Raw genomic sequence first — 15425 nt, 5'->3', positions numbered from 1 at the left:
TCCCTTTTCATTATTCCTTGAAGTGTTAACATGCAATTTTTTTTTTTACTAAACAATGGATTTTTACTTTCATGCATACACACAAAGACTTTCCGATGAATGTTTTATCACCTTCATTTGTAATGAAATGTATACTTCACTTCCATGCATGCATTTATCAATGCCACAAGAGTAGAATACCTTCATTAAACTCTGATATATATTTTCTTTTTCTCTCAGTTTCATAGACAAAAGTATGTATCTATTTTTCTTTCTTTCACTTTAATTTGTTGATTCAAGCTCATTACTATTTACTCCACTTCAATTCCAAGTCACAGTCTTCCATCATGGTTTTGATCAATCAAGCTAGTCATATGTTTTTAATAAGATAGTATATTTTATATTCCAGGTTTCAATCTTCCATATGTCATGACTATTCTCTGAGAGCTCATAGATATTAAGCTACACTTCCCATCATGGTTTTAATCATAAAACTCTTTGTAAATACAGTGTTTCCCTGAAAATAAGACCCTATCTTATATTTTTTTTAAACCCTGAAATAAATGCTTGGCCTTATTGCCATGTGCTCAAAAGCCCGATTGGGCTTATTATCAGGGGATGTCTTATTTTGGAGGAAACAGGGTAATAAAAAAGCGTTACCAGCTTTAGTCATACCTATGTTACATGCATCACTCTCTGCTACCTATAAGGGTAGCATCAAATTTGGCACATTTTGACCAACGTGCCACAAACATAGCTAAAGCTCAACTTCAACTTCAAATATGCTCATAAAATTATGTGCAATCTAAGATCTCTAATCTAAAGATTATCTTGTAGTCAACAGGCTAGGAATTACATGTAGTATATATTAATCTAACACTCGGAATGTAAAACGCAGAGTACAAATATAACCAGTAGCTATTTGGAAAAAAAATCTTTCTACTGCATAAAAATAACAAAGAGATTTAAATATTTGAAAGACTAATAGATTTACTGTGGAACAATCTTCTTAACACATAATCCTAATGTCATAAAATGGACACATAATTTGAGCTGCCACCAAGTCCTGTTGCTACAAGCCTGGATGTAAGTTCTACACAAAATAAAAGCACGGTAACATTTTGAAGACTTCCTTCAAACAAAGATGCAGTTTTGTCAGCCCATGAAGCAGATCTGGAAATCAAGGCTGCATACTGAAGTAGACTTGTGTAGAGTTTCTCAGAGGGAACAACTTTTCTGCTGTTTCCAGGCTTGTTACATATATTGCCTGATGTTGCAACTTCATTTCCATATATATGGAGAATGCTGGCTGTGCATGTTGCTCTCTCTGGTTGTGTCAGTCTGACATTGATCTGCCAGTTCTCTCAACTACCTGTCCGTCAAGGAGTGTAAAACTAACATCCCTTTGGGCTTAGTCCACTTTCTTACCTTCTTCACTAAGCTTTGCGTCTTAATGGACTGTTATTCCCCTTCCAATAAACAACTAAGGAGCTTAGCTCAGCTCACAGCACTCTAAATATGGACTCAGGCCTGAGCACTCAAAGTTTGCTTTGAAAGTCTGCATAAATGAGTCAGATGCCTCTTGAAAATGAATGAGATAGGACCAAACTAACATTTAGGGCATTGGCCCCCATATTCTATGGTTTTTTTAAAAAAAGAATAGTGGGTTGGCAAGCCTATGATTACCACTTCTTCTCTGACTGGTCTGTCTCTGAGGCATTGTATTCCAATGAGTCAAGATGTTTCTGGTGCCTTTGCTAATTTACACAGACTATTGCCAACAAGCCACAATCATGTCTGCTCAGAAAAGTACAACTTTGCCAGTGTGCAAAGCGGTGTGGAGAAGGTTTTTTCCGGGACAGGAAATAATAGACCAACAGGTGTGCTTGTTTATTAGAGCCATGTGGTACAGTGGTTAGAATGCACTATTACAGGCAAACTCTGCCCACAGCCCGGAGTTCGATCCTGACCGGCTCAAAGTTGACTCAGCCTTCCATCCTTCCGAGGTGGGTAAAACGAGGACCCAGATTGTTGGGCGCAATATGCTGACTCTGTAAACCGCTTAGAGAGGGCTGTAAAGCACTGTAAGGCGGCATATTGCTAGCCTGGAACTCAATGATCAGAAGAAGCAAAGCTTATGTATTATGTATGTACTAGTCCACTTATGGGCTAGTTACTGGGTAACCTCCATTGTCATGCAGGCCCAGCATACTCAAAAAGTGGGTGGAGGAGAACATAACTTCTTTTCTATTGTTTTTTAAAATTATTTTATTTCTTAGTTGGAGTAGGACATTTTCTGCATTGGTTCAACATGGTTTTTATTCAGGTTTTTTTTGCAGGAAATTGTGAAGGTTGTTGAACTATCCCTTTTCTCATTCCTGTTGTCTCTGCCTTAAAAGAGGCACAATTCTGTTCATTATATACCTGCTTCAGAACTCAACATACAAGTACAAAAGGGGTAGAGTTTCCATCATCATGATACAGTTCACATTTAATCATTGCTCCCCTGGGACACCCATGGGTGCAGGGGAAATATTTTTAAAATCTCTTCTGGTAACATCTTGAAGGTAATCTGGATGGAACATGGAGAGTGAAGATTCTCTACTGAGTCTCCCATTGCTACTATCTTATTCCCATTCCACCAAATAAGCAAGGAAGCAGCTTCAGATATTCAGATGCCTCCTCATTTATAGCCTATGTAATCCTGACATAATTTGAATCAAACTGGCTTTTTAGATATGATTTAATCATAAGCCCTTTGAATCCCTCATATTCGATCTGAATGTAATCAGAGCTGATTTGCACAGGCCTAATAGGAACTTTTACCAGGAATATGGGATTAGCAATTATTGTACTTCTTGGCACATGTGCACTTGGAAACAAGCCACTTTTGCTATAATATATGAAAGCTCTCACACTAGTCCCTAAAACATTCTCTTTAATAGCATCTCAGGTGAGTTGAATTTCTGGGCTCCTGCTGATCTTCAGAACCAGGTATTAAAAAGAAGCAACGTTTTGCAGTGTATCGTCTTTTGGAACAACAGGGACTAGTTTCTATCCCCTGAAGCAAGTTGAAAGCAAAATGGAGATCAGCCTATTCCCCCCCTCCCACCCCAGGAAAATTGACTTTAATGATCTAGACAAGTTGAAAGGCTTCTGCTAGTAGGGAGCTGACAGATATATGTTGAAATTCTGAAGGAAAAAACTGCACCACACAGCAGGACCCACATTTTTCAGAAGTTGCCTTTTTCATTTTTCCCAGTAATTTTACTAGCATGTGAAATACTCGTATTGGGAAGCGAGTACTTGACACATTTTCTCTTATTGTTGATTAGTTTAATATGGCTAATACTAATAATCATTAATTGAAAGAACGACCGTTGTTTGTTTTTGTCGCAGTCACATTTGAGGAAAAGTATGCTTCCTAGATTTGGGGAGTGGGGAGGGAATGCCCAGAAGCTGCAAATGAATATATTAATGTGCTGAAGTCTGTGACTGCTTGTTGTTAATGATGAAAAATAACATCAGCCACTAAGATATGGAGACTGGGATGCACAGTGGTGGTAAGGTAGCCGAAGAATTATGAGTGGGAAGAAGCTATTTGCAAATTAGATGGAACTGCAAGGGAAGTTTTAACTGCAGGACTGGGCAATCTTTTAAAACTGGGGGAAGGCTGAAGATTATAATGGGCAATTATCCATAGAGGCAAGTTTCAGGATTTTTTGGTTTGGAAGAGATTGGAAAGTCATGTTTTTAATAGTTTTAAACCCATGATAAAGCTTACATTGTGCTTGCTGCATACTGTACTTCCAACTCAAAATGGTATATAAAATACGAGGCAGAATAACATTCAAGGGCTGTAGGCTGCCTCTTGCTTTGTTATAATTATTGCAAAGTGTTAGGAAACTGGGGTTACTGGGTTGTCCTACAAATCTGCATAAGAAAGAGGAAATGGGGGCCAAGGTTTCTATCCCATTAATGGAATAAAGAGAATCAGTTTGATGTAATGGTTAAGGCATTGGACTGAACCTGGGCCAGTTACTCTGTCTCAGCCCTAGGAAGGAAGCAATGGCAAACCACTTCTGAAAGACCTTACCAGTGTTACCTGGAGTCAATACTGACTTGATGGCACACACACACACACACACACACACACACACACACACACACACAGAGAGAGAGAGAGTGGGGGAAATGGAATAAAAGACAGAGAGAGGAATATCTGTCCAAATGTATTGCTCTAGGATCTAAGACATTCATACTGAATGCATGGAATGAGAAACATAGAGAAACCAGATGCTGAACTGATAAAAAAAGATATGCACATTTGGACGTGTGAAATCACTAGTGGAGTGACAGCCTAAATCTGGCTTTAGGAGTATCACTGACCTGAAGCTAAACAGACTAAAATGAATTATGCACAGCCTAATTTATTGGCTTCTGATGGATGGAGTCTATATTGTGTAGCAGGTTCTTGCAATTCTCCCAGATTTTGAATCCACTATGTATACTAGTAGATATTAATACAAGGACTTGGGTTGATTAGATCTTGGAAGGGGGTAAAACACTGGTGGCTTTGAGATATCTTTGTGGCTTTGACTGTTTCACTCATCTCCCATCAATTTTATCTTTACTATAGTGAAGATATTTTGTTGTTTACGAGCCAGATGGACACACTGGAGTCTCAGAAACCATTATAACAAGGAAGAAACAGCTCCACACCCAATCTTAAGCAACTGCATTCAAACTAAACTAGGAAGGAAAAGGTGGGTGTTCTCCAAAGATGCACCTGGATATTTGTTTTGCCCTTTTACCCCTTTGTAAAATTTGATACAAAAAGCCATGTGTATTGGCAGCATGATAGCCTCCTTTTAACAACCATCATCAGACCATGCTGTGGGAAATGGAGCAGAGGCACAGTCACACTGTCTCAGGCAGCACCCTGTGTGGGCACCATATTGTTATAATAACACAGCATCATCACAACAGGACAGCTAGATTTCTTATGACTCAACCTTGGTACAAGTCAAAATTGCAAAATTTCCACTTTTGATATTGACAGAAAGAGGAAAATAGCAAAAAAAAAAAAGTCACAAATTGTGGTCATTGTGCATGACTATGAAGTGCTGCAACTGGTCAATATGCAAGCCAGTCACCAAGAGCTTGAACTGTGACCATGTGACCATACAGTGCTTTGTGTGTGTTTGTGTGTATGTGTGTGGTAATTATAAATTCGAGGACAGGTTCTGAATTTTTTGAGTCTATCATAACTTTAAATGGTTGTTGAGCAACCAAGGACCACCTGTACTAGTGCAGTCTATCAACAATTACCTTAGTACTCATAATTGCTTTGATGGCCGATTCAAACTCCTCTGAATTATTGTAATCCACTGTCCACACATGAGGTTTTCCAATGAAATCTTCTGCATAGGGATGCTGAGAGAATACCTAAAATGTACACAAGATATGAATTACTTAGCATTTCCCATATGGCACTCTGGGATGGGAAACATTTCTGAAAATATGGCAAGAAGAGCCAGTTAAGAGATAAGGGTGGGAATGGGTTCATTTTGGTTTTCCTGACTGCTTCTTTTCCTGACTCTGAACTAATTCTTACTCCTCATTCTGCATCAGTGAATTCAGCAAAAAATGAAATCTCCACGAACATTTATACAAACGTTATAAGAATGTTTCCTACCGATTTCTGGCACATAATTCTTCTGCTGTTTGTATAAAACTAGGGGGTGGTAGTTTCTTTAAAATAAATCGTTGTCACAATAACCCATTTAAGTAATTGGTGATTGAACTTCTTTATCCCGGCCTCTAGAGCAGGCTATGTCTCAAATGTATTGACACATTTAGTCTGGATACAAATTACCCCTTTCTGCGTCAGATATCCAAGTCAACAAGACAGTTCAGGCTCATCAGTTCAGAAATCAAAATGCAGTATGTTATGAAAAAGCAAACAGACAAAACAAGCTTGGTCGTAACATCAGAAAGCAAACTAACCTCCCTTGATGTTGGCTTCCCTCGGAAGAATTCATGGTTGAGTGAACTGTGGGGTGGATTGAAACGAGCTTGCAGAAAAACACACCCATTAGCTATTGCTTCCAAAGGGGCAGGGCCTTCGTAAGGAAAACCAAAGCCAATGAAGAGCTGTGGAAAGCAAATCCAGGCATTTAGCAACCTTTGGGAGATGTAGGCTATTCAAATATATTTATTTTCTCCTTCAGTTCCTTGCCTCGGCCAGGGGAAGAGAAATTGGTGTACAGCACACTTGTAAAACAGTTTTGACTGTTTCAGCAGAATGGAACTTATGGCTGTTTTACTACAAGTGGGAATGAATGTTCCATGAAGCCTTTGCTTGAACCTTTCATTGACATGTTTCCTATTGGCTGATCAGTCTTCCTTTTTTTTTTATTGTAGAATAAGCCATAGGATGTTTTTCCTATCACTGCGTATGTCAATTACCCTGTACTAATAATTGCACATATTAATAATTAGCTATTGAAGTTTAATTTTCTTCAATAAGCCAGATGTCAAATGATACTTGTAAATGTTATCTTGTAATTTAATTTAGGCAGAGAAATGGTGAACAGTGTGAAATTGAGAAGAGCAAGTTCAGAATTTGGCTTTTTTATATTTTCTTTTCTAGTCCTTCTCGTGTTTTTCATTTCTTTAATCCCTGCATTGAGAAGCCCTATTCAATTAAATGGGGCTTCATTCACCCTTGCGGTCTCAGATTCCACACATACAATTTCAAAATGTTGTACTCGTGGGGAAAAAAAGTGTACTATATGCTGCAGTAAGAACATGTCTTTTGAGTTATTAAGAGTTAGACCCTGTGTTTGACCCTTGGAGAAGCGAAGTGTTTGGAACTACATCTAAGAGTGTGATCTCCCACACACTTTCATAAGTACGAAGTGTTACATGATCCAACTTTGGGAGAGAAATGGTGTGTAATGTCTTATGACTGATGTGTATTCTACCTTTCCTTCCTGAAAAATAAATGTTCCAAAGTTCTGTTTAATTTGTCCTGAGTGATTCTGTTTAGCTTTATTCTGGAGTATCATGGAAAACCAAATGATGGCTAAAACAAGCTGGATAATGAAATTTGCCATTCTCCATAAAGCAATCTGGTCATCTACTGATAAAGTTCTTAACAAATAGTTCTAGCAGACAGATTTAATTCCTGGAATGTAAACTACTGTATATCTGTGCCATAGTTTCCCATGGTTCCTGAAAGATATCTCCCTTCTTAAACTATGTTCTCATTTCTCCAACCTTCATAGTTTGACTATAATTTAGAGCAATAGTTCTCAACCTCCATGGCTGGCTGGAGAATTCTGGGAGTTGAAGATCACACATTTTAAAATTCCCAGGATTGGGAAACATTGGTTTAGAGCAAAGACACAGGCTATCAAGTGCCTGATCCCTACTAGCAAATTAAGCATCTTGCCAAAGGACATTCTCTTCATTGATGTTTTTAATACTACTCCCCTGATGTTTCCATTGTTTTTCAGCTCTGCAATCCTGCAATGCAAGGCCATCTAGTCCTCTTTCCCAAGGCTTTTTGTAGGTATGAATACATTCCCATGATTTGTTTCTGTGTTCATGCAATTGCAGGAAGCAAAGTTTTTTCTGCCAAAAGGGAACGAACTAAACAAACTAGCTAATTTAACAATTAACCAGTGGAATGGCTTGCCTTCAGAAGCTGTGGGTGCTCCATCATTGGAAATTTTTAAGAAGAGATCGGATAGCCACTTGTCTGAAATGGTATAGAGTTTCCTGCCTGAGCAGGGGGTTAGACTAGAAGACCTCCAAGATCCCTTCCAACTGTTAATCTGTTACTCTTTAAAAGCCTTCCATGGTCAGTAAAATGAGGACCCAGATTGTTGTGGGCAACATGCTGACTCTGTAAACGGTGTAGAGAGGGCTGTGAAAGCACTGTGAAGCGATATATAAGTCTAAGAGCCTTGGTGGCACAGTGGTTAGAGTGCAGGCTACTTCTTCTGTCTGCCGGTTGCCTGCAATTTGGCAGTTCAAATCTCACCAGGCTCAAGGTTAACTTAGACTTCCATCCTTCCAAGGTGGGTAAAATGAGGACCCAGATTGTTGGGGGCAATATGCTGACTCTGTAAACCTCTTAGAGAGGGCTGTAAAGCACTATAAAGTGGTATATAAGTCTAAGTGCTAAGTGCTATTGCTAAGCGCTATTCCTTCCTTTAGCATCCACACATTCCTCAGCTAGGGAACAGAATTATCTGGCCAATACCTTGGCTTTTCTCAGCAGCTGCTGAAAATCATGCTGGGGCAAAAGACCATGATTCTTCACAAAAGCTGGAACCTCTGGTGGGCGCTGGGTTTCATAATAAACAGTGCCATGGATCTCCATATACTTGTTAAGGATGGCTAGAAACTTCTCTTTACCCTGGAAAGAAAAGAAAGGAAAGGAAAGATGCTAGTCAGGGCCAGTTAAGATCAGCCTGAAATCTTGAACATTTTACTCTCTATGTTTCTTCCTCAACAGTCTTTAGAGTTTCTTTGGATAGCTTTTTTGAACTTGTGAGAGGAGGTAGAGGTACTGTTGCTCTTCCTTTATGATATTTATGGCGTTTACATACTATCTCAATCCAGTCAGATATAGGCAAATATTTTGCTGCTTAGATAACCTCCCTCTCTTTCCTAGCATGACAAAGTCCCATGGGGGTTCTTTATGACACATTTCTTGGAATTTCATATGGAAAGATGCAATACAATGCATCTCACGCACTCAGCCCTAATTAAATCAAAGGCAAGAATGCCACCAGAGACAACTCGAGAGTCAGGCAGCTTAGAAATGTAATATATACATAGACAAATTTTGATATATTTTTTTCTCCTTTGGGAGTACAATATAATATCTTTTCTATCAAATCTAATATGAATAGCTAAAAGAAGAGCCAATGGAAAATACATTTCCAGCAGTCTACTGCCAACTAAATTTGAGAATAAGGATTCTGTAACCCTCAAATTTTATTAAACTTACATAGGTTTTATTCAACTGTTAGTCTTCTGCTGAAGAAACATAGAATTGGGCAAATAAAATGCATTCCAAATCACATTTGTGGATCCACTAGGGCAGGAATAAAATAATAAACTGTGATTTGAGAATGCTGTTTCTTCAGCTATAAGCTGTCTGTTTAGAGAGAGACCCCTCTGTGAATGTGAGATAAAAATACTAGCCTATCATAGAAGGAATGTTATAAGGCAATGAATATTTGTCTTTCTGTAAGATCTTTTTTTAATGAGCATAGTTGATTTATCTTTATACTGTATGTATGTATGTATGTATGTATGTATGTATGTATGTATGTATGTATGTGTATATATATATATATATATATATATATATATATATATATATATATATATATATATATATATATATATATATATGTTGCAATATTTTCAGGATCAGACTCAATAATATTAGTAAGAGTTAAAGGTTTAAATATATTTCCTTTTATTTACAATAGGCATTCTATATTCACTGAATATTCACAGATAGAAGCGAGGAAAAGGGTGTAGGTGGCTCCTTATATATACAATGGGTGGAGCTATAAGTGGGAGTGGTGAATTATGAATACATTAAGAAGTGAAGAATAAGTTAACCCCTGATACCCCGTTCATATATTATTTACACATTAGAGAATAAGGCATTTACATCTGACAAATCCCCCTCTAAATGCCGATTCGTTATACAACACCAATTACACTCAGATTCAGGACAATACAATACATACAACTTAGAAGTTAAATATTTGTGTTGCTTAGAAGGTAAAGGCTTTGTCAATATGTCAGCTAATTGTTCTGAGGTATCACAATGCACTGCTTTAATAAATCCATCCTGAGATAATTGTCTCACATGTTTAAATTTTATATCTATATGTCTGGACCTTTGTCCAATGGCATCAGATCTAGATATTTCAATGGCTGCTTTATTATCTTCATGCATAACAAAAGGCAAAACAGTTTTTTTCCAAACATCTGAAATTAAATCATTAAACCATACAAGGTTATTTGCAGCTTTGGATAAACAAACATATTCCGCTTCTGTCGTTGAAGTGGCCACTAGTTCTTGTTTACCAGTGTACCAGTAAACTGGACAGTCATTTAAGAGAAATATATAACCAGATGTACTTTTTCTACATGAGGTGTCTCCAGCCCAGTCTGCATCTGCATAACATGTAAGCTTTGGTTCTTTATTGTCTTTAGGTTCTAATATTAAGCAAAAGTCTAGTGTACTTTTCAGATATCTTAAAATTCTTTTAACAGCTTCCCAGTGATACATTGTTGGTTTGCTGACATGTCTGGATAATAGATTGAGTGGTAAGGCGATATCTGGTCTAGTCCAATTAGATATATAAAGAAGTGAACCTATGATTGATCTATAAAATGTGTTATCCTTGAATTCGGGGGAAGATTCATCAGTATTTCTTAGAAAATCAGTTTGCATAGGAGTATCACAAGGTTTGGCATTGTTTAAATTGCATTTATTTAAAAGTTCTACAATCTTATCTCTCTGAGTAAGTTTGAATCCCCTTCTAGTCTTATTAATTTGGACACCAAGATATTTGTTTACTTTACCTAGAGATTTTAACGAGAAATGTTCATTTAGTTTCGTTACAAAGGTTTCTCTTCTCTCTTTATGTTTTCCTATGTATAAAATGTCATCCACATAAATCAATACAAATTCAATGTAATCATCATCCTTTTTGACAAAAAAGCAGTTATCAGCAGTAGTAGCGTTGAAGTCCATGGTTCTAAGTACTTTCACTAAACAATCATACCATCGTTTACCAGATTGTTTTAACCCGTATAAACTCTTGTTTAACAACCAAATTTCATTTTTGTTTGTGTATTGACTGTGAGGTGCTCTTACGTATATTTCTTTATCTAGTTTAGCGTGTAGATACGCAGTCTGTATGTCGTATTGAAATACATCAAGGTTGAGTGCTGATGCTACCACTAGAGCTGTTTTGACACTCTCTGTTCTTACTGTGGGGGAATACGTGTCAGTATAGTCCTCCGGATATTTCTGTGCATAACCTTGTGCAACTAGTCTAGCTTTGTATAAAGTATTGCCTCCCTCTAAGTTCTTAATTTTATATATCCACCTGGTACCAATAATTGTTTTATCCTTAGGTGCAATTGCAGGTGTAAATACATTTAATCCTTGTAAACTTTCCATCTCTTTTTTCATCGCTAATTCCCATTTTTCCTTTTCTTCATGAGGGAGTTTTAACACTTCCTCATATGTATTGGGTGTTGTTGGCTCACCATCCATATGCATTATGTAATCCTTGTATTTATTTGGCATTTGATTTCTGGTGTTTCTAATGGTTTTTTCAGGTTTACTATCGTTATCATGCAAATATCTTGCTTCCTTTTTTGTTAATGTGTCTGTCTTAATTTTGTGTTGGCTATTTGTCCAAATTTTGGTTTTGTTCTTATTTTTGTTGATATTTTGCTTTTCTATGATCCCTTCTTCATGAGATTTTGTACCTTTATATTTATTTGGAAATATTTCATTAAGATGTAATTTAGACCAGTTAGCCTGTTCATGGAACACAGCTGTTCTGGAGACTATAAATTTGTTATTGTTATCAATGAATCTGTACCCTTTAGTACCGGTTTCATATCCCATAAATCTGAGTCTTCTGGATACGTTTTCTCCCTTTCTTCTTAATTGTTTAGGTATGTGTACGTCTGCAGTGACTCCAAATATATGCATGTGTGCTAATTTTGGTTTTCTATTATACATCACTTCATATGGTGTCTTATTTACAATGCTGGACCATGTTCTATTTTGTGTGTAATTTGAATAATGTAAGGCTTCTGACCAGAATTGTTTGCTTAAGCCAGCATCTTCCAATGTGCATCTAATCATGGTTTGTAATGTGGAATTTTTCCTCTCTACAATCCCGTTCTGGAACGCAGAAAATGGACTAGATGTGTAATGTAACATTCCTTTGTCTTTTAACCATTGGGAGAATTCTTTAGACATGAATTCGCATCCCCTATCTGTCATAATTTGTTTTATTTTGATGTTGTGTTGTGTTTCTATGCGTTTGTAAAATTCTTTAAATTTTTGAAATGTTTCATCTTTGTGTTTTAATGTATAAACAAACCCATAGCGGCTATAATCGTCCACTATTGTCAGGAAGTAAAGTTTTCTATAAGTGATTGATGGAGTTAATGGACCAACTAAGTCCATGTGTACTAAATCAAAAATTTTGTTAGTTGATCTAGTAGATTTTCTTGGCCTGGGGCTAGTTTTTAGTTTTGTAGATTTACATACTGAGCATTCCAAATAGTTTTCACAATTTTTTATTTTAACACCTTCTGCGTGTTCAGTCATTTTTTGTACTACAGGAAAACTGGCATGTCCTAACTTCCTATGTAAGATGTGAGCACACTCATCATGAATTGGCTTACCTATTTTTGGTTTTTTTTCATTGTGTGCATCTTTGTGATCATGAGATGTTTTACACTCATCATTGTCACTATTGCTAATATTTTCATCATCTACTTCAATACAATCTTCCATATTTGAGTCAATGTTATGCAACCATTTTTCCTTAGTTATCAGATAAGGTAGGCCTCCTTTAATCATCACTGTGCCTATATTTATTTTATTCTTCTCCAAAATCGCTTTTCCTTTTGAAAAAACAATGTTAATGTCAGAATCTCTACTTAGTTTTATAGCACTTAGTATGTTATGAGGTATCTCAGGTATTAGCAATACCCCCTCTATTTTTCCTAGACCAGGCAAGGTTACATTCCCTCTACCTAATACTTGCACCTTTTCTTGGTTAGCTACCTTTATTACAAATTTATCTTCTGCAAATGAAGACAATATATTTTTGTTATTAGTGGTGTGATTAGTTGCTCCAGAATCAATAAGCCAATTATTGTTCTCATTTTGCTGTATGTTAGTGTTGTCTTGTTTATTTAGCCCGTTCAGTGAGCCAGATTTTCTATCCTTTGAATTATCTCTGCCCCCTCTATTCTCTTTGTAATTTGGTGGGCTCCTATATCTATGTCTATCTATGGAAGACTGTCTATAATTGTATTTGTTTCTATATTCTGACCTATGCCTTTCTCTTGAAATTTTGGGACAGTCTCTTCTATTGTGTTCCCTGGATCCACAATTGTGGCATTTAAATGTTTCATTATATTTTTCTTGGAAAGCTACTTTCCTATATGGTTTGTGTTCTGTGTGATTGCTAGAACGATTCCTTCTTGAATTGTCTTCTGCTATCAATTTATTGGATAGACTTTCTATGGATAAATATCCTAGATTGATAGTGTCTAAATGTGACATAAAATTGTCCCATGATGAATCAAGTGAGTTGATAATAACACTTTTCATTGTTTGGTCTGAAATCACCTCCCCCCTCAAATGCAGCTCAGCTCTTATTTTGTTTAAATATATTAAATGCTCACTTATGGAAACCCCTGGTTTTACCCTAGATGAAAAGAAATCTTTAGACATCCTTGTGGTGGTAGCTACACTGTCACTGTGAAACAAATTAAACATGCATTGAATGATTTCTGAAACAGTCAGATTTGGCTTAATGCTATGATACATTGCAGGAGACACACTAGATATTATTAAGAAAAATGCTCTATGGTGTAAACAATCTATTTTTAGAGTCCAAGGTCTTTTGGGGGGACTAGTGATAAAAAATAATAAGTTTTCCTTCATAAAGACAACCTGGAGCTGTTGATATCATTCTTGCAAATTAACGCCATCAACCCTTAGCTTTGGGAAGTCACTGGGTAAATTTCCGACATTATTGTGTCCATTACTTACAACCTGAGGTAGTCCGTGGTCTCGCAAGTGTAGAAAATTGCAAAACGGCATGGGGATGCTCGCAACGAGTCTGCATGGTCTCCTCGCCAGTTCATGTCTTCCCGGACCGTCTGCGTAGTTTTGCGCATGCGCGTTGTCCATTTCTTCTTTGGAGTCGTCGTGGAAGGTTCTCTCCATTGTGGCTCGCTCGTTCTGCTCCTCTTCAGATGAATCGGTCTCTGGTTCGATTTTGGGAGTCTTGACGACGGCGGCTGCTCTTCCTCTTCCCCTGAGGGCTTTGGTGCTTGCTTCGGTCTGTGGCGTAGGGCGGTACCAGCAGGGCTCTCTGGGTTCGGGCGTCGGCGTTCTCGTAGTCAGGATGGGAGCGGGCAGGTCTTGAGGCATCGGCTTGCTCGCTCGCTTCTTCGGTAGCTGTTTGTTAATTTTTAGTTTTGGCCCAAATGCAGCAAAAAGCGTTTTCATTGCTGATTTTATTTGGGAGTTTGTTGAATCATCTTCACTTTCTGATTCTGATTCTTCTGAGGAGTTTGAATCTTCTTTTTCATTTTCGTTGTTTGATAACGTTTTTCGCGCCAGAAATTTTGAATTGAGCATTTTGATTGGCTCTGCTTCGCTCACCCTGGAGGCCTGTTGAAACCAAGATGGCTGCCATTCAAAATTTCGCGCGGGATCACCGTTTTTCTTCTTCGTAATGACTTTCTCTGCAGTCATATCACTCACTATTTTTGGGTCTTTAGACTTTTCATTAGTGATGTTTTTCTCTCTCGCTGCTCCGCTGTTCTTCAGCATATCTTGGAGTTTCGCGATGAGGCTTTCATCATTCTTCTGGCTCTTTAATAGTTTTAATATCTCTGACCTGAGTTCGTTATTCTCTATTTCGATTTCCTTCTGGTCATCAATTTCATCTATTATTTCTTCGTCTTCAGTGGTGTATTCTTCGGATTCTCTCGAAATTGCGTTTGTGGATTCGTTGATTATTTCTTGTTCTGTTTCCATTTCTTTGCTGTAGGCCCTGGTGTTGGGCCTATCTTTCTTAGACATTTTTAAGTTTTTTATTGAGTCAATTAACCATCCTCTGCTACCAGCTTGTTGCAATATTTTCAGGATCAGACTCAATAATATTAGTAAGAGTTAAAGGTTTAAATATATTTCCTTTTATTTACAATAGGCATTCTATATTCACTGAATATTCACAGATAGAAGTGAGGAAAAGGGTGTAGGTGGCTCCTTATATATACAATGGGTGGAGCTATAAGTGGGAGTGGTGAATTATGAATACATTAAGAAGTGAAGAATAAGTTAACCCCTGATACCCCGTTCATATATTATTTACACATTAGAGAATAAGGCATTTACATCTGACAATATATATATATATATATATATATATATATATATATATATATATACACATACATACACACACACATACACATATACATACATACATACCATTTTAATATATACCATATCAAAAACCAAAGTTTACTTTTTAATGAGTAGATCCTAAAATAGATGAAAATTTCATTACCTGAGAATCAAACCTTCATTTCTGAGTGGAAGTTCACTCATTCCACTAAGCAGT

The 15425-nt window shown here is 37.1% G+C and overlaps 1 protein-coding gene across 7 annotated transcripts in view; it reads right to left on the bottom strand.

Moving 5' to 3' along the window:
- The window catches only part of MGAT5B (alpha-1,6-mannosylglycoprotein 6-beta-N-acetylglucosaminyltransferase B), a 245443-nt gene that overhangs the window by 30139 nt on the left and 199879 nt on the right, over nt 1-15425 (bottom strand). For all 7 annotated transcript variants that reach the window (XM_034408545.3, XM_034408547.3, XM_087887223.1 and 4 more), the window contains 3 exons: nt 8255-8410; nt 5989-6135; nt 5311-5427 (listed from right to left, as the gene is read on the bottom strand). In XM_034408545.3, coding sequence (XP_034264436.1) covers nt 5311-5427; nt 5989-6135; nt 8255-8410 — 420 coding nt within the window. The remainder of the gene's footprint in view (nt 1-5310; nt 5428-5988; nt 6136-8254; nt 8411-15425) is intronic.

Source organism: Pantherophis guttatus, chromosome 2 (assembly GCF_059756535.1).
Source record: "Pantherophis guttatus breed Tessera chromosome 2, ASM5975653v1, whole genome shotgun sequence".
NCBI classification, from domain to species: domain Eukaryota; kingdom Metazoa; phylum Chordata; class Lepidosauria; order Squamata; family Colubridae; genus Pantherophis; species Pantherophis guttatus.
This window is presented reverse-complemented; position numbering and strand designations above follow the sequence as displayed.